Source organism: Phoca vitulina, unplaced genomic scaffold (assembly GCF_004348235.1).
Source record: "Phoca vitulina isolate PV1807 unplaced genomic scaffold, GSC_HSeal_1.0 scaffold40, whole genome shotgun sequence".
Classification (NCBI taxonomy): domain Eukaryota; kingdom Metazoa; phylum Chordata; class Mammalia; order Carnivora; family Phocidae; genus Phoca; species Phoca vitulina.
Genome location: NW_022589743.1, coordinates 11,446,612 through 11,467,270, shown reverse-complemented (window position 1 = coordinate 11,467,270; position 20,659 = coordinate 11,446,612). Strand labels below are relative to the sequence as shown.

General features: G+C 36.0%; 1 protein-coding gene across 1 annotated transcript in view; it reads left to right on the top strand.

Moving 5' to 3' along the window:
* The window catches only part of HSF5 (heat shock transcription factor 5), a 43,020-nt gene that overhangs the window by 11,188 nt on the left and 11,173 nt on the right, over nucleotides 1-20,659 (top strand). Inside the window, exons 3-5 of the mRNA XM_032429161.1 lie at nucleotides 4,481-4,578; nucleotides 6,900-7,421; nucleotides 9,456-9,633. Coding sequence (XP_032285052.1) covers nucleotides 4,481-4,578; nucleotides 6,900-7,421; nucleotides 9,456-9,633 — 798 coding nt within the window. The remainder of the gene's footprint in view (nucleotides 1-4,480; nucleotides 4,579-6,899; nucleotides 7,422-9,455; nucleotides 9,634-20,659) is intronic.

The following is a 20,659-nucleotide window of genomic DNA, read 5'->3' as shown; positions in this document are numbered from 1 at the left end:
TAGTCTCAGCTTTGTAGTTAATCATTTAAACTGATCTTCAGGGGATTATTTCATGACACTCCCCCTCAATTTCCCTTCCTATAAAGTGGCAATAGTAGTTCAGGTCAGGGATTAAATGAATTTAATGTATGTGAATAGACTTTATAAAATTTAAAACACTATTTACATAGAAAGGAGAAAATATTTTAAAAGCTGTTTTTCAAATGAAACTACATACTAACATCCTAAAGTCTAAAAACAGTAATTTGTAAGAATATACAACTTCTGCTAGGTACATATGATGCTTTTATTTTTTATTGAAAAAATACATATTGTATCATTATTTAAAAAAAATTTTTTTGACTTGAATCTTGGGCAAAAAGAATTGCTTATTATTGTGGGGTTTTGTTGTTGTTGTTGTTGTTTTTAAAGTAGGTTCCATGCCCAGCGTGGAGCCCAATGCAGAGCTTGAACTCACAACCCTGAGATCGAGAGCTGAGCTGAGATCAAGAGTCGGACGCTTAACTGACTGAGCCACCCAGGCGCCCCTATTATTGTTTTAAAGTACATTTAAATTCTAAAGATTTTATTTTTAGGCTTTTAATTTTATATAGTGTACATAAACAGATATAGCACCTGGAGTTACAAGAGTGTCGTTCTTGCACTCAGGTAGCCTCTATTGTCAAGTTTCTTTGAAAAGGCCTGATTTTGTTCTTATGGAAAGAGGGACAGGAAGTTCTCTTTAGCTGCCAGAAGAAACTAAACAAAAGCACAATTATATTTGTCTTTCTTTTTATTGAGGTAAAATATAAATAACATAGAGTTTACCGCTTTAACCATTTTTAAGTCTGCAGTCCTGTGGCGTTAAGTACATTCACATTGTTGTACTAGCATTACCACCTTCCATCTCCAGAACTTTTTCGTCTTCCCCAACTGAGACTCCATACCCATTAAACACTAATTTCACATTCCCCCTTCCCCCCAGCTCCTGGCAACCACCATTCTACTTTCTGTCTCTATGAATTTGACAACTCTCTGAAACTCATATATGAGGAATCATACAATATTTGCCCTTTTGTGATTGGCTTATTTCATTAAGCATACTGTTTTCAAGGTTCATTGATACTGTAGCATGGGTCAAAATTTCCTTATTTTTTAATGCTGAGTAATTTTCCATTGTATGTATGTACCACATTTTGTTTATCCATTCATCCATTGATAGACCCTGGGTTGCTTCCACCTTTTGGCTATTGTGAACAATGCTGCTGTGAAACATGGATGCACAAATATATATATATATATATATATTTGAGGGCCTGCCTTCACTTTTTTTGGGTATATGCCCAGAAGATCTTTACCCTACTATAAGTGAGGAAGTATTGGGGTTTTAGATGTATGGTAACTTATCTTGAAACTAAATTTACTATTAAGATGTTTTTCCTGTTGAGCATTTATATTGGGGATTTTCTCACTGTTGTCACTGTGCTATTCTGGAGTAGATTCAAGTCTAAAACATTTTAATTATATATTTGAATTACCTCCATAGGATAAAAGAGTATGAACTTGTTTTCCTAACCTATAGTGGAAGTGAAAATTTTTACCATTAGATAACTTTTAGTACTCCTGGATTTTTTTTTGAAGATTTTTATTTTTATTTATTTGACAGAGAGAGAGAGAGAGAGAGAGAGGGTTGGGCGGGAGGGAGGGAGAGAACAAGCACAAGTGGGGGAGGGGCAGAGGGAGAGGGAGAAGCAGGCCTCCCACCAAGTAGGGAGCCCTACATGAGACCCTGGGATCATGATCTGAGCAGACGCTCAACCGACTGAGCCACCCAGGCACTCCTACTCCTGGGTTTTTTTAATTACCAGAATTGTTTTTTAAAATGTCATTAACTATGATATTGACATCTGAAATAGAATTCTGTCCATTATTTCCAGTTTTTCATTCTCCGTGCAATTTAATGCCTTAAGTGAATACTGCCTTCAGGAAGACAGTGGAAGATCTTTATGCAGATGAATGTGCCTTAGGATATAGTGATAAACTTAGTTTTATAAATGACAGTGCTTTCACAATGCTTTCATAATATAACTGGGTTAATTTGTCATATATTAAGCACACAGCTGCATTTCTATAGCTAGGTTTTTCATAATTCGGTAAACTTACTAGTATCTTACCTTGTTCTATTTTGTTGACTGTACAAAGTCTGACTGCACTGGTAAGGAAATAGCCACTGAGGAATCTTTTTGGATTATCTATTCACGTCCCCCTTTGCAGGTAACTTTCCACTTTCCATTTGTTATTGGAAACTTAAAAGAACATTCACCATTTTGCTGTTTCCTTAGATACCAAATCAGCTATCAGCTATATATTAATATACTCTCTGTTGTATATTTTACTTTATTTATCCAAGAAATTTATTTTAAAGTACACTTTAACGACTATTTAAAATGTGTAAGCAATGGAATCAGAACAATATCAGAAAAGTAAACCTAATACCTTTCGTTGTTTAATTTGTAACAAAATACTATTTCACGGTACCCTCGTGAGTGAAAACCTGCAGCTCCTGACTGAGTCTTTTCTTGCCACTAGGGGGCTAGGTTTTCCTTAGCTGTTAAAACTCTAGAAAAATGTCCGTTTTTTTTTTTTTCAGAGTTTTGGCAAACCCAGCAGACCCCTCCTTGGTGTTTTCCTTTTTGGTTTTAAGTTCTTTCCCAGGATACTTATGCTTTCAAATATTCTGGGAAATCAAATTCAAATCCAAAACATTGAAATTGTGTATGTGAATAATCTCCAAAGGTTAAAGTGTAAGCACCTGCTTACCTAACCTATATTGGAAGTGATAAGAGCATGAATTTTATGTGGCCATCTTAGTAATGTCTGACTTTTTTAATCACTGGAATTGTTAAAATGATGTAATTCAGAAAACATCAACCCTTACATGTGAATCTAAAGTAGAATTTTGTCCATTATTTCAAGTTTTTCCTTCCATGTGCAAAATTTAATGGCTTAAATTGCACATGATATTAGAAGAATAATTATTTCTAGTATACCTTCATGAACTTCTGACATTTTAAAAATCAGTAGTCAATAATAGAGAAATAGGGAAACATTGCAATGAATTTTTATAATCCTTAGGCTAATTTACTTTCAAAGATCATAGAATAAGATTGTTTAGTAATTTTATTAGCATACACAAAAATGTGGACCACCTTATAGTAAAGACAACTTAAAATGTATTCATCAGGTGGAGTTCTAGTAAAATTAAAATGTTACATTTTAGGAAGAAGGAAAGATTAGGGAAGTATTGTACATTAAAGAGCATGTGCTTTGAAGTTTGATTGCTGGCTCTGTCACTATTAGCTTTGTGACTTTCAGCAAATTATTTAACATCTCTGAGCTTTAGTTTCCTTAATTTTGTAAAGTAATGTTAATACCTCATTCAATTGTTGTTTGGATTAAATGAAGCAATATATGTAAAGCACCTAGTACTGTGCCTGAACATGGTAGGTGTTCAATAAATGTCATCCTCTGTTTATCCTCCCTTGGATCATACTGGAGATACTCTGTTTAACCCAAAGGTGTGATGTATTATAACTGATTCTCATTCGTTCTGGAGAGTCTCTCTCTGGAAAAGAGGAGACTCAACCTATTATTAAGACTGCATCTGTAAGTATAACTATCCCAGTACAAAGAGTTAATCTTTTTATGGTATCCTAACTATAAAGAGAAAGCTTGGAAAATATACTTCTTTAGTTAAAATAATAGCAGCATTAGCTTTTTATTTTTTGGTTGCCTGCTGTATGGCAGTACTAGTACTATTCTAAGTGCTTTATGCATATTAACTCATTCATTCCTCACAACAAACATAGTAGGGTATGTACTATTATTATCCCTATTTTATTAAGCTGCAGAAACTGAGGCCCCAAGAGATTAACCTTGCTCAAGTTCATACAGCTCTTAAAATTTTGGAACTGGGCTCCAAAGCCAGACAGTCTGGCTCTTAGATTCGAATTCTTAGCTATTTGTTTAAATGGTTAAAACATTTTTGTCTGGATTTTACTAGATGCATTGTATAATGGTAGGAATGTTTGGAGAGTATTTCACTTATTTTAGCCTTAAAACACACCCTCCTCCAAATGTTTGTTACTGTTAAAATGATTGAAACAATTATTTTGGAATTCCAAATATGTTCTGATATTTTCAGTAAAATGAAATTAGTTTCAATAAGAATAAATGTTTGGTTAGAAAGGTAACAAAATGTTTAGGTGCTAAAGAAATCATTTAGAAAAGTAGACATGACCCTTTAAAATGATTTTTTACATTAGTGTATTGCCATGTTGTTTTCAATAAATAATAGCACCGAATCGGACTAAGTATAATTTTATTGCATCCACAAAGGAAAACTTTTGGAATTTTTCTTTCCAAGTTGAAAGAGGGGAGTGCCTTAAATGCTGCCGAGGTTACTTGTGGTTGATGACTTTTCTGTTTGAATTTGTCCCAGCTGTGCTACAGTGCTGCTCTCCTCCTACCCACATGGACGCACTGAGTAGTTGTGTCACCCCCACTGCCTCTTCCTATGCACACTGCAACTACTTCCAGGTAAGATTCTTGGAACGGTGGACACACTCTGTACTTGACGGGGAGTATGATTGACCTTGCACAGTTTTAAAGTATAATTTTATCTTAATGAGTAGCCAGAGGTAAGCTGTGGATTACGGCTTCAGTTTTCTCAGTTCTAAAAAAGAGGGAGTTGATAGAAATGATGTCTGAGGATTCAGACATCCAAACAATAAGCACTAGTGTCCAAAACAATAGGCACTAGTTACATGTGGCTATTTAATTAAAATGAAATAAAATCTAAAATTCATTTCTAGTGTTCAAAGTGTCGTATGGCTAGTGGCTACCAAATTGTACAGCACAGAGAGCATTTTCATCGTTGTGGAAAGTTTGAGCATTGCTGTTCTACGTTCTTCTATGGTAAAATGAATATCAGATAAACTTTAAAAGTATATAAGTCACCAAATGACAGTTTCTTCCAAGATGATACAGATAATTGCTTTTTTTTAATGAGAAAGGAAAAGTGAAATAAAAATGAGAAATTTAAGTGGTGATCGCTTTTTGCCCCCATATTGTAAATACTATACTTCAATTATTTTCTCATTATTTATTGGGGAGCAGTTGCGTTGATTTAAATGTTTTAGACTGCTATTTCTAGGATAAGATTAAATTCCATGCTTTGTAGTTTTATGCTGTAATTGCTTAAAGATTGGAATTATGTGTTTGCCTTTGATATCATGTAGTTGAGATAGCTTCTGTTTTTAAGAGAATATCTTACTAGTGGCATTCCAGAACTGAAAGAAACATTCGTTTGTTTTTGTTGTTGTTGTTGTTGTTTTGAGAAAATTACATGGGGTGTCAAATTATAATCAGATTGTTGTTTGAAGAGCGTAGAATCAGATCAAAGGGACTTATTTGGACATTTTTAATGGCAGGTACCATCAAGCATGATAGTCCAATCTGTTCATCTTCACTAGAGGGATATGTCTGTTCCACAAATTAGATGCTTTTGTTTGTGGATCCGGACACTCTCTCCCTTGGATCATACTGGAGATACTCTGATGGTGTTTATATCTTGATTATGTTTATGTTTTAAATAAATTATTTAACATATCCTTAGAAATATCCTTACTAGAAAGACAATACATCTTTGTTACAGGAAAATAAAGATAGGTAGACATAACATTTTTGAAATGAAAAAAAGAATATATTTTAGGTGTGATTCTGGAAATAAATGCAGTTGGTTTAGTTGCATCATAGATATTGGTGAGAGTGTGCATGAATGACCATTATAGTGTAAAGGTTAAGAGCAAGAGCTCTTAAGTCAGGCAACCTGTGCTTGAAACCTGGATCTGTCAGTTATTTCATTGTGACTTTGGGTAAATTACAGTTTCTCTGAACTTCAGTTTCATCATTTGGAAATGGAGATGATCACATTTTATAGACCTCTTGAGAGGATTAAATGGAATAATGTATATAAAGTACTTTGCATGTGCTTGGCACATAGTAAGAACTCAGTAAACTCAATAAACCATTTATTGAGTGGCTTGATGCTTAACCCATTTAAATTTACATTATTTGGCATTAATGTCCTTTGAATAATTGACGCAGTCTTTGTTGTGTATTTGGCAACATCAACCTATTACATGTTTTATTTAATTATTACTCTTCAGTATTTTATATTCATAGCTTGAGATTATTTATCATCAAACATGTAACTGAATGCCTACTCTGTGCAAAGTACTATGTATAAGAGAATACATCTTAAAGATATAAAGAATACATCTAAGAGTGGGAGCTTTTTAAAATCTATTGTTTTATTATTAAAAATAAACAATCTCAGGAACCAAAGGACATTCGATATTCCATCCATTTTTTCCCAGATCATTTGGAACAGAATATCAGTACCTCCCCCTGAATCTATAGAAGCATTGGTGGACTTGTGAGCATCCTGTGTTTGAAATTTCCTTACTACATTCCTAAAATAGTATATGATAGATATAAGTGATGTTTTTGTCTGTCAACTTTTATGGAAGAATTGGGTGTATAGACATTTTATCAGCAAATAGGTATTTGGGTACTACGGCTTTTTGATTTTGTATACTTTAACCCTGAGAATTATTGGTCCTTTCCAGTATTAAACTTAGCGTAGTGGTTGACATATATCAGTGGCTAAGTAAATGTTAACAATAGAATTGAAGCTACCGTTGCTGAAAAGTTGATTGGTGCTCAAGTTTTCTTAGTGAGCTTTAGTTAAAATTTAATCTATTTGTTTAACATTTATCAGCCTAAACATTGTTGCTTTCCTCCTTAATCTCATATTCAATTTTCTATCCAAACAGTCCTATTTTCTCTTTTCCCAGAATCCTCCAATGCAATCCTCCTATCCAGTTGAATTTCTGCCTTCTAATTGGCCTTGCAGTGCTACTGATGAAAATAAAAAGACAGAAGTAAACCTAGAGGCTGTTTTTCAGATAGTAGATGAGTTGCATTCCTCCCCTAAATTGGAGATGGTGAAGGTGGAGCCTGTTGAGAATCAGTGCCCAACATCTCAGTCTAACAGAGGCCAACATATCCTAGCTAATTCAAACAACAGCAATCCATCTTCCACAAGTCAGGCTAGCCAGCTGGAGCCACTTACTCCTGTAGGCTCAGATATTACATCTTTTGTAGTCGGAGCAGAACAAGCAATTACCTGCTCTCTACCACAGTCACCTGAGTACATCTATACCATCCACACAGCTCAGCCTGTTGAAGATACTACAATGCAGGAATCTGCAGCCATCCAACAAGCTCATGTCAAACTGAAGGAGCAGCTAAGTCATAATCCATCTCCATCTTCAGTAGTATTTGTGCAGGAAGGGCTACCATTCAGCACACACCAGGTAAGGCAAAGAAAAAAGTCCTAAAAAAGCTCAAAGTACCTAGTGCTTCTTGCTAAAGACCGTTCTAGTAAAGAGTTTGTTCACATTTTATTTGGGTTTATTACCAGTTCATTATGCTTTCTTTTTTTTTTTTTTTTTAAAGATTTTATTTATTTGAGACTCTGAGCGCACATGCCAGAGCCCAAACCAGGGGTGGGGGGAGGCAGAAGCACAAGCAGACTCCACACTGAGTGCAGAGGCTGACATGGGGCTTGATCTCAGGACTCTTGAGATCATGACCTGAGCCAAAGTCAGACACTTAACTGACTGAGCTACCCAGGTGCTCCCATTATGCTTTCCAGAAGGATCATGTCCCAGTGATTCTGCACGAAAAATTCAGAAAGAAGTAACGTTAAACCCCAGACATCTTTTTACTGTGTTATGGTCTGAAGTCAACCTCTAGAGAGGCAGTAGGAGCATTGTGGTATAGACCTTATTTTCATGTTAAAAGCATCCCTTGAGTTTTGCTTCCTATCTTAATTTGGATGGACTAGGTGTGCCTGGCTGATTAAAATCCACTACTCAGAAAGGATGGTTTATCTGGCAGATAATATCAGGACTTTCCTAGCCATTTGTAGCATAGAGGTAAGGAGATGGTTAGGGGTCTTTTCATACTTTCTTACAGCATTATTGAATTCACATTTGTCTTATGAGCATACTATGTTTGAATTTCATTACTAATATCTACATTCTTTTTGTTATTGTTACCTACATTCTTAAAGCAGAATTCTGACTCTCGTTTGAGAGACATTTTCTGAAGGTAGAAGCTAATTCCTTTATTGCTGCTGGTTTATGACCAGAAAATGAATGAAGTTTGATTCTAAATAAAAGTACACCTAAATTAAAATCACTTTTTGTGAATTAACTTGTATTTTCCTACTTTTATTTTTTTCTTGATCTTAGCCATATATATATATTAAATTTTGGATTTTTTTCTTTAATGGGACTGAAAATATCATCACTGTTAGATTCCCAAGATAACTTTTGGACAGTTGTGTTTTTTTTAACACATTTTTTTTAGCTCTAATTTTAGATCCAAATGTCTTAAAGTATCTATCAACTCATTGTCCTTTTTGAGCCCAGCTGTTGAGACCCAGTATATCGTGTGTTAAAATAATAAATATAAATTATAAATTCAGTAGACCAAAGATAGGCCCATTGTGTTTCAAATATGATTGTGGAAAGAACATAAAATTTGTCTTTGTTCCTTCATAGTCACATCCAAAATATTAGATTTCATACCTTAAAATTGCATTCATATAATTACTTTCAAGATCTTCAAAAAATATATTTGAACATCAGAGCTTTTTTTAAAAGCTATGTTTTTAACTTTTAGCTTTATTTCATTATATAGTTTTATTTAAAATAAATTCAAAGAAATAAGAGTAGTTCAGAAGTTGGTCACCTTGATGAAGGGATTTGCATTCCAGAGAAAACTTAGGAACTCCAAACTCATATCTCATAAGCAGAACAGGTCTAGATTTTATAGGGGCTGAAGGTTACACAATTTTGAGGACCTCTTTAAGACAAAGAATACAAAATTAGTAGAATAAAGTGTCTTCAGCTCCACTGACATCAACAGGATTATGCCAGTGACCATTTCAATATTACCAACGGAGGTGGAAATCTGATGAAAGGGATACTAGAGTGGAAAAAGATAGGGGTCTTAACCAACTGTAAATTTGTGTGTGTGTGTGAATTTTTCAAAAAAAAAATCCAACAAGCTTCATGGTTAATCTTCCTCTGATCATAAGTAAATGTTTTAGCTCCATATATATTTCAGTGGTTTGTGCATGGGGAAATATATATCCTACTACTGAATATTCAGATTAGTTCAACAAAATCAAAGGTAGTATCACTCATAAGAATGAAAAGCCTTTTACAGGTATGTTTCTTGGATCATGTTTCAATAATAGAACTCCTCTGATAAAATATCTTAACTTTTAGTAGATATTTGGGGTAAATTCAGAATAATGAGTGGGTTTAATATTTTAGGTGGATGCCAGTATAAAATGCCTGACCAATCCACCTGAGAATATCTTGCCTTCAGAACAGATGGGATTCCTTATTTCAGAAATGGGGCCTGCTAGCAAGCCTAGTAAAGACGCAGGTTTATCCACTCCAGCCAGATACAGAGAGCGAAGAAGCAACTCACAGCAAGGAAAGTCCCCTGGTAAGGATTATTGTGCTCTAGAATACTAGAATTAGAACCATGGTGTAGAATTAATATATGAATGACAGTTTTTTTCTGAGTCTTCATCTTTTATTCGTAAATATATTTACCACATTGCTTTTTTACATAACTGTAATTCTAACTCTATATGTTTTCTTAATTGTCCGTGTAAAGTATGTAAAAGTTATTTTCCTAGTATTGCAGGTGTTTTCCTACTATTGCAAATTTGAGCTTTCAAAGAGATAGAACATATTAAGTAAAAGCAAAGGAATTTGGGTTATTTAACTTGGAGAAGGCAAGGATGAAGGGTGATTTAATAGCTGCTTCAGGTGCCAAAGACTTTGTAATTATTGATGTACTTGTTCTCTTATTAACAGACTGTAGGACAAGAGGTGATGTGCTTAAATTGTGGCAGAAAAGAATTAGATGGTCATTAATGAAATTATCCTGAGCACATTATAAAGATAGTATAAAGTATGACTTTGTATCATTGGGATTGTTTTTCTTGTGGTTTGTAAGAACTCAGAATTAATTATTGTTTTAGGCACATAGAGTTGGTTCTATTTCATTTATTTATTTTAATTTTTTTTAGGGAGAGTGAGAGGGAGTGGACACAAGTGGTGGGGGGAGGGACAGATGGAGAAGAGAGTTTTTTTTAAAGATTTATTTATTTTAGAGAGAGCATGAGCAGGAGGGACAGAGGGAGAGAGAGTCTCAAGCAGGCTCTGTGCTGGGTGCAGAGCCCAACACGGGGCTCGATCTCACCACCGCAAGATCACGACCTGAGCTGAAACCAGGAGTCAGACACTTAACCAACTGCGTCACCCAGGCACACCAGCGGGAGAGAATCTTAAGCATGCTCTACGTTCAGCATGGAGCCTGACGTGGGGCTCAGTCTCATGATCCTGAGATCATGACCTGGGCCAAAATCAAGAGTCAGACACTCAACCGACTGAGCCACCCAAGCGCCCCTGTTCTGCTGTTCTGCGGTTTCTAAGGCATTTGGACAAAACCATTTTTTTTAAAAGATTTTATTTATTTATTTGAGAGAGAGAATGAGATGGAGAGAGCATGAGGGGGGTAGGGTCAAGAGGGAGAAGCAGACTCCCTGCTGAGCAGGGAGCCTGATGCGGGACTCGATCCTGGGACTCCAGGATCATGACCTGAGCTGAAGGCAGTTGCTTAACCAACTGAGCCACCCAGGTGTCCGACAAAACCATTTTTTTTTTTTTAAGATTTTTTATTTGACAGAGAGAGACACAGCGAGAGAGGGAACACAAGCAGGGGGAGCGGAGAGGGAGAAGCAGGCTTCCCACTGAGCAGGGAGCCCGATGCGGGGCTCGATCCCAGGACCCTGGGACCATGACCTGAGCCGAAGGCAGACGCTTAATGACTGAGCCACCCAGGCGCCCCCGACAAAACCATTTTTAAAGAAAATAGTAACATCTAATAAAACATGTTTCTTTATGTGATCCCAAAACAAGTCATCGAAGTCTCCAGTGGCCAACTTTAATATTCTCAAATTGTATGCATGACAGAAGCATGCAATCCAGGTAGCATTAAGGTCAGACAATCATTTTAGCCTATAAAAATTGAAAAATTGAAATTCTCCAAAAAGTAAACTAATAGTGATATGATCAAGATCTTGCTCAGGCTCATAGGGTTCTTTCTGCAAAACACCTTTTAGATGAAGAGCTATCTAGATCACTCATCTTATTTATTAAACTCAGCTTGTACAGTCACTTTTAGTTGAATATATGGCCCAATCCATGATGAAAGATTAAGATTTCTCACCACTGAAAATGTTTAAGACAATGGCATAGACTTTGAAGGCAATTTAGAAAAGGACAGGAACTAATTTTTACTGTATACCCATTTTTATGCCATAAACAAACATTGAAAGTGGTATTGTCATCACTTTAAAGATTGGGAAATTTAGGCTTGGAGAGGATAAGTAACTTGTTCACAAAGAGAAACAATAAGGTCATAACATTAATTAATGTAGCTAATATTCTACTCACAATCACTCTGTTGATTGTATCCTTGGATACATAAAAGTTTTTAAGTTTCATGTAGTCCCATTTGTTTTTTTGGGGTGTTTTGTTTTTGTGTGTGTGTGTGTTTTTTTTTTTGCTTCTGTTGCCTGTGCTTTTGGAGTCGTATCCAAGAAATCATTGCCAACTCCAATGTCATGAAGTTTTTCCTCTATGTTTTCTTCCAGGAGTTTTATAGTTTAGGTCTTACACTTAGGCCTTTAGTCCATTTTGGTTAATTTTTGTACATCATGTAAGATAAGGGTCCAACTTCATTTTTTTGCATGTGGATATACAGTTTTCCCAGCACCATTTGTTGAAGAAATTGTCCTTTCCCCATTGAGTGGTCTTAGCATCTTCTGGAAGATCATCTGACCCTCTAAGTGAGCATTTGTTTCTGGCCTTTCTATTCTAGACCATTGGTCTGTTTGTCTTTATGCTAGTACCATATGATCTGTTTAATCTCTCAATTCTGCCCTTGTAGCACAAAACCAGCCATAGGGAATACTTAGATGAATGGTTGTGGCAGTGTTCCAGTAAAGCTGTATTTACAAAAACAGGTGCTGGGCCCAATTTAACCCAGGGGTCATAATTTGCCAACACCTGAAGTAAACTAACAGCTTCTTTCCGAACAGCAACAATGGAAACCAGAAAAGGGTAGAATCACAATTTTGCTATACTGAAAGAAAACTGCAATCCTAGAAGTCTCTACCCAGCAAAAAGATCCTTCAAGAATGAAGGCAAGATGATGAAAACATTTTTAGATAAACACAAAATTGAGAGCATGTGCCACAGCAGATCAGCACTAAAGGAAATTCTACAGGGTATTCTTCAGGCAGAAGGAAACTGTGGTAAAAGTATTGATTAATATGGGCTTTGATGAATCAAGAGTACATACTGTAGTTTTTAGAGTAATCACCAACACAATAGAAATAATCCAAAAGAAGGCAGGAAAGGGGGAGAAAAGGAAGGAAAATAAAGAACACAAAGAGAAAACAAATAATAAGAATAGTCGGCCCAAATTCAGCCAATACAATGATTATATGTAAATGGTCTTAAAAACTTTAATTCAAAGGCAGATATTGCTAGAATGGGTAAAAAGCAAATTCCTACAATAGGCTGGCTATAGGAGACATGTAGGTTGAAAGTAAGTGGATGGGAAAAGATAAAATATGCAAACAGAAGTATGAGAACGCTGGTATGGTTACTTGGGTGGCTCAGTCGTTAGGCGTCTGCCTTCGGCTCAGGTCATGATCCCAGGGTCCTGGGATCGAGCCCCACATCAGGCTCCCTGCTCGGCGGGAGGCCTGCTTCTCCCTCTCTCACTCCCCCTGCTTGTGTTCCCTCTCTCGCTGTCTCTCTCTCTCTGTCAAATAAATAAATAAAGATCTTAAAAAAAAAAAAAATTAGATAAAACAGACTTTAAGGGCACATATAAAGGGTCTGCATCATAATGGTGAACAGTTCATCACAGAAGCATATCAATTATAAATGTGTTTTGTGTAATAAGAGCTTCAAAATATATGAAGCAAAAATTGACAAAAGGAGAAATAGACAATTCCTCAATATAGTAGGATATTTTTTAAAAGATTTATTTTAGAGAGATTCCATGCACGTGTGTGTGTGGGGAGGGGCAGAGGGAGAGAATCTTTAAGCAGACTCCCCGCTGAGCGTGGAGCCCAGTCTGATGGCCCATGAGATCATGACCTGAGCCAAAACCAAGAGCTGAATGCTCAACCAACTGAGCCACCCAGGCGTCCCTATAGTAGAATATTTTAACATACTATCTAAGTAATTGATAGACTAACTAGACAAAATATTAGTAAAGACATAGGAGATGTGAACAACATAATCAGCCACCTTGATCTAATTAGCATTTATAGAACACTGCATCCCAAAACTATAGAATATGCATTATTTTCAAGAGCACATGGTACACTGACCAAGATAGGTCATATACTGGGCCATAAAACAAGTCTCAATAAATTTACAAGAATTAAAATCATACAAAGTATATTCTCTGAATACAACAGAATTAAGTTAGAAATCAATGACAATTGGATGCCTGGGTGGCACAGTCAGTTAAGTGTCTGACTGTTGGTTTTAGCTCAGGTTGTGATCTCGGGGTCTTGAGATCGAGCCCTATGTCGGGCTCTGCACTCAGTGCGGAGTTCTGCTTGAGATTTTCTCTCCCCCTTCCCTCTCCTGCTCATGCTCTCCCTCTAAGATGAATAAATATATCTTAAAAAAAAAAAAAGAAATCAGTGACAATAAAGTAACTAGGAAAACCTCCAGTATCTGGAAATACAATTATATACTTCTAAATAATTCATAGCTCAAAGACAAAAATCTCAAGAAAAATTAGAAAATATTTGGAACTGAGTGATAATGAAAATATGAGTTTGTGAGATGCATTTAAACAATGTTAGCATGAAATGTGTAGCTTTATTATTACTATTTTTTATTTTTTAGAGATTTATTTATTTTAGAGGGAGAGTGCATGAGCGAGTGGGGCCAGATGAGGGGCTCGAGCTCACGACCCATGAGATCATAACCCATGAAATCATGACCTGAGCCAAAACCAAGAGCCGGATGCTTAACTTAACGAGTCACCCAGGTGCTCTAAAATGTGTGGCTTTATTTATTTTTTAAAAAGATTTTATTCATTCATTTGACAGAGACATACCGAGAGAGGGAACACAAGCAGGGGGAGTGGGAGAGGGAGAAGCAGGCTCCCTGCCTAGCAGGGAGCCCGACGCGGGGCTCGATCCCAGAACTCTGGGATCATGACCTGAGCCGAAGGCAGATGCTTAACGACTGAGCCACCCAGGTGCCCCTTATTTTTTTTTTTTTTAAGATTTATTTATTTATTTATTTGACAGAGAGATAGAGAGCACAAGTAGGCAGAGAGGTAGGGAGAGGGAGAAGCAGGCTCTCCGCTGAGCAGGGAACCTGACACAGGGCTCGATCCCAGGATCCTGGGATCATGACCTGAGCCAAAGGCAGATGCTTAACCGACTGAGCCACCGACTGAGCCACAGCCGCCCCTAAAATGTGTAGCTTTAAATGGTAGTATTAGAAGGGGGGTGGGAGGATGGGTTAGCCTGGTGATGGGTATTAAAGAGGGCACGTTCTGCATGGAGCACTGGGTGTTATGCACAAACAATGAATCATGGAACACTACATCTAAAACTAATGATGTAATGTATGGTGATTAACATAACAATAAAAAATTTTTAAAAAGATAAATAAATAAATGGTAGTATTAGAAAAGAAGTAAGATCTAAAATTAATGATCTGAAGTTCACTATAAGAAACTAGAAAAAAAAAAAAGAGGAAAGTAAACATGAGGAAGGAAATGATAAAAATAAGAGTCGAAACCAGTGAAATAGAAAGCACTTGATAAAATTAACAAATATAAAACTGGCTATTTGAGAAGATCAACCAAATTGAGAAACCTCTAGCTAGACTGATCAAGAAAAAAGAGAACCCAAATCATAACTATCAAGAATGAAAAAGAGATTGCCACCTCAGAATTTATGGATATTAAAAGGATAACAAGAGAATACTGGGGACAGTCGTACATGAATGAACACAACTTAAATGGAATAGACACATATTTTGAAAATTACAACTTAACAAAATTCACACAAGAGCCAGATGAATAGCTCTACATCTATTAAAGAAGTTGAATTGGTTATCAAAGACTTTTCTTAAAATAAGAATCCTCATGAATATAGATGCAAAAATCATTAACAAAATATTAGCAGATTGAGTCCAACAATATTTAAAAAGGTAAGACTCCACAACCAAATAGAGTTTGTCTCAGGAATGCAAGGCTTGATTGATTTTCAAATGTTAAACAATGTTACTTGTTATATTAACAGAATAAAAGAGAAAAACTCTGATGATTTCAATAGATGCAGGGAAAGCACTTGACAAAATTCAGCAATTATTCATAGTAAAACTCTCAACAAAGTAGGAATAGTAGAAAATTTCTGAAACTGATAAATAGCATCTCTAAAATATGTATGACAAAGATCATAGCTAATGGTGAAAGACTAAACTATATACGTTAGAGACTGGGAACAAGGCAAGGATACCCACTTTCACCACTTGTATTCAGTATTGTACTGATGGGCCTACCATTGCAATAGTCAAGAAAAGGAAAAGGCATAAAGATTGAAAAGGAAGAAGTAAAAGTATATGATTGCTTATGTAAAAAAAAAAAAAAAAAAATCCAGGGAATCTACAAAGCAGCTGCTAGAACAAATAAATGAATTTAGCAAGGTTGTAGGACATAAGATTGATATAAAAAATTGTATTTTTCTAAACTAGCAGCACACAATTGGAAAATGAAATTAAAAAAACACAATAAGACCAAAATCATCAGATATCTAGAAGTAAATTGAACAAAGATATCTAAGACCTCTACATTGAAAACTATAAATTTTGTGGAAAGAAATTAAAGAAGACATAAATGGAAAGATATGCCATATTCATGGATAAGAAGATCCAATTTTCTTAAAGTGACAGTTCTTTTGAAATTGATCTATAAACTCAGTGCAATCCCAATCAAAATTCCAGTGTACTTTTTTTTTTTTTAATTACAAGCTGATTCTAAGATTTAAAAGGAAATGTAAAGGCCAGAGAATTACCAAAGCAATCTTCAAAAACAAAAGGTTAGAGGAGATTTTATCTGATTTCAAGACTTACCATAAAGCTACAATAATTAAAATAGTTTGATATTGGTGAAAAGATAGACATATAGATGAATGATACAAAGGAGTCCAGAAATAGATCCATACATATGTGGTCAGTTGATTTTCAACTATGGTGCCAAGGCAATGTAGTGGAGAAAGGAAAGTCTTTTCAACAAAAATTAGCATTGACCCACAACTTAAATAAAAATTAACTTAAAATGATTTACAGACCTAAATATAAAACCCAAACACATAAAAGTTCTTGAAAAAAAAAGAAAGAGGAAAAGCTTTGCTACTTTGGAGTGGACAAGGATGTCTTAGAACACAAAAAACATGATTAATAAAGAAAAAATTGATAAATTGGATTTCATCAAAATATAAAACTTTTGCTCTTTGAAAGACACCATTAAGAAAATGAAAAGCCCAGGGGCGCCTGGGTGGCTCAGCCGTTAAGCATCTGCCTTCGGCTCAGGTCATGATCCCAGGGTCCTGGGATCGAGCCCCGCATCAGGCTCCCTGCTTGGTGGGAAGCCTGCTTCTCCCTCTCCCACTCCCCCTGCTTGTGTTCCCTCCTTCGCTGTGTCTCTCTCTGTCAAATAAATAAAATCTTAAAAAAAAATAGTTTAAAAAGAAAAAGAAAATGAAAAGGCAAGCCATAGTCTAAGAGAAAATATTGACAACACATATGTCAAAACAAAGGACATATTTAAAATGTAAAAGGAACTCTTACAATGCAATTCAAAAATGGGGGGAATATATGAACAGACATTTCACAAAAGATGTGCAAGTGGCCAATAAGCACATGAAGAAATGTAACATGTTTAATCATTTGGGAAGTCAGATTAAAACTATAATAGATATCAATACACACCCGTTAGAATGGCTGAAACTTTTAAAGAAAAAAACAACCATGCTAAGTGCTGATGAGGCAGCTAGAACTCTTCATACATTGCTAGTGGGAATTTAAAAAATAGTATAACCATTTTTGGAAACCATTTGGCATTTTCTTTTTTTTTTTTAATTTGGCATTTTCTTAAAAATTAAGTTAAAGGTACACTCATCACTAATTACGAATTACATGTAAATTACAGTATATCCATACAACAGAATACTACTCAGCAATAAGAAGGAACACATTATTATTATATGGGGAATGTGGTCCTTGGGGAATATACGTTCCTTTTCTTCATTCTTTTTTTTTTTTAAGATTTTATTTTTTAAAGTAATCTTTATACCCAATGTGGGGCTCGGACTCACAACCCCAAGATAAAGAGGCATATGCTCTACAGACTGAGCTAGCCAGACACCTCTGGAATATACATTTCTTTGGAGCAATCCAGTTTTTGTTGCCTACTTTTTGCTAGAGTGGATCTAAAAGGTCTGAGGATTACTTTAGAGGCTGAACAGTCACATATCTTAGCAGGCCAGGCTTGTTACTTACCTGGCATTTCAATTCTTTAAAAACAAAAAACAAACAAACAAAAAACTACTGCTTTGTTTGCCTTTGGTCATTCCAGATGTGAGTTATAACAGGGATCTCATTTAGGTAGTTTTTAAGCCTGACAAGTCTGGTATTTGATTTACTGTCTATACTTTGCCCATCCCTTTCATTCAACCTAGTGGAACCTATATCGAGATCATCTAAAAGGATGGGTTTCATTGGAAAGATAACATCCTTAGTCTGATCTTTGCCACAGAGCTCTCTCCCATTGTCTATCAGTAGTACTTGAGAAAAGCTTGAGGACCTCTTACCACTATTTCAAGTTGGGATAATGGAGCAATTGGGTACATAATCCAAATTTACTGAACTCTAGACAATAGGTTATCAACCACAGGCAGAGAAATATTCCCTTCCATCTCTGTTTGCACTCTGGCTACTTCTAGTCTGAGTTCATCTCTTGTTTTAGGGCTTTGTTGAATGTGTCAAGAAACAGCTAGCACACTGTGAATTTTGTCAGCCTTTCCCCTTATGGTTACATGCTTACTTGGCATGTGGTCTGCCTTCCAGGGTATCACAGCAACAACTTTTTTTTTAAAGATTTTATTTATTTATTTATTTGACAGAGAGAGACACAGCGAGAGAGGGAACACAAGCAGGGGGTGTGGGAGAGGGAGAAGCAGGCTCCCCGCGGAGCAGGGAGCCCGATGTGGGGCTTGATCCCAGGACCCTGGGATCATGACCTGCGCCGAAGGCAGACGCTTAACTGACTGAGCCACCCAGGTGCCCCTCACAGCAACAATTTTATCGAATGTTTTGATATGGATTACAAGGATCAGCGTTCTAGCCTGCTGTGTCTTAATTACTTGCTGTCTTGACTACTAAGCCAATACCATGTATTTTAATTTGAATAATAGCAGCACTTCACTTCTAGATTCCAAATTCTACATTAGTCCACATATAAGTTAGGCTACTGTAACAAACAAAACAAAAAACCAGTAGCTTAAACAGTTTAGAAGCTTGTTCTTCTCAGTCTGATACAGTCTGAGAATAAGCTGTCGAGAGCCAATGTGGCACTCTGTCTGGTAGCCTTCAGGTATTGCATGGTTAAAAACAGCTCCCCTCTCTATGAGTATGTCAGCCAGCAGCCTGCTATTAATATCCTTTCCTTTTATAAGCATAATCATCACTTATGTTCACACCAGTTTGACTAGAACTTGGTCACACGATCAAACTGGCTGCAGGGGAGCTTGGAAATGTAGTCTTTAGCTGGGGACCACTTGCCCATTTAAACAACACCATGATTTAAAGGAAGAATAAATATTAGGAGACAACTAGGAGTCTCTGTTGTATGGACTAAGAAAATATTTACAACAAAATATAAAGCATTGTATTCATAATACATAAAAGCTTCTACAAACCACTAAGAAAAAGTCAACCCAATAAAAGTAAATAAAATGATGCTAATGATGTGTGCAGGTCAGAAGAAATACAGTGACCAATATGCATATAGAATGATGTTGAACCCCTCAGAGAAATCAGTAGAGAAATGCAAATTAAATCATCCAAAAAGATTTTTTTTTTTTTTTTTGCCAGTTTGATTGGAAAAACTTAAGCTGTTGGGCACCTGGGTGGCTCAGTTGTTAAGCGTCTGCCTTCGGATCAGGTCACGGTCCCAGGGTCCTGGGATCGAGCCCCACATCGGGCTCCCTGCTCCGTGGAGAGCCTGCTTCTCCCTCTCCTGCTCCCCCTGCTTGTGTTCCCTCTCTCGCTGTGTCTCTCTCTGTCAAATAAATAAATAAAATATTTAAGAAAAAAAAAAAAAAACTTAAGCTATTGCTAATATCCAGGTTTGATAAAAGTTTAGGAAAAAAAGGAACCTCTTCTATACCGTAACTGGAATGTAAATTTGTATAGCCTTTTGGAGGGCAGTTAATCATTATCTGTAAATAATTAAAATGCTCATGTGCTTTGACTTAGGAATTCCATTCTTAGGAATCTCTCCTACAGAGTTCACTATTGTGTCATTTATGATAGCAAAAATTTGGAAAAACCATAAATGCTTGACAAGAGGGATTTAGATATGAAAAATTAATGTAATACTGTGCAACCACTTAAGAATATAAAGTAGCTTGATATGTTGTTACTCGGAAAGATAGGAAGTGTTTATAATATGTTAAGTGAATGAAGCAAGTTGCAGCACAGTATGTCAGGGACAACCTCCTTTCTAGAAAGAAAAAAGTATATACTATATAATTATAGAAAAAATATGGGAGTATATGATAAAACTGATTCATGTAACAGTGGTTACCTCTGGGAAAGTAGAATTGGAGGTGTAGAGAGGTACTTTTTTACCTTTTAGTTTGTGTATGAATATACACAATGGTGGGATTATGGGAAATTTTCACTTCCTTTTTGTATTTTTCTAGATTTTTTAAATTGAAGAAAAAAGAAAAAATATTAAAAAGTGTTTAAATATTTTAAAGTGCTCCTATAGTATAAGTATAAAAGCATTAAAGTAATAGGAATGGGCAATTTAAAGAATATTTTGAAAAAATACTTATATTCCAGGTTTTTTTAAAGATTTATTTATTTAAGAAAAAGAGAGCAAGCAGTGGGGAGGGGCAGAGGGAGAGGGAGAGAGAAACATAAGCAGACTCTACGCTGAGTGGGAGCCTGATGTGGGGCTCGATTTCATGACCCTGAGATCATGACCTGAGCTGAAACCAAGAGTCAGACGCTAAACTGACTGCACCACTAGGTGCCCCTGTATCCCAGTTATTAACCTAACTTCTGAGGTTTAGATATGATTGACTCAAACTAACCTTATCCTACACCTAAAATGCTTTTCC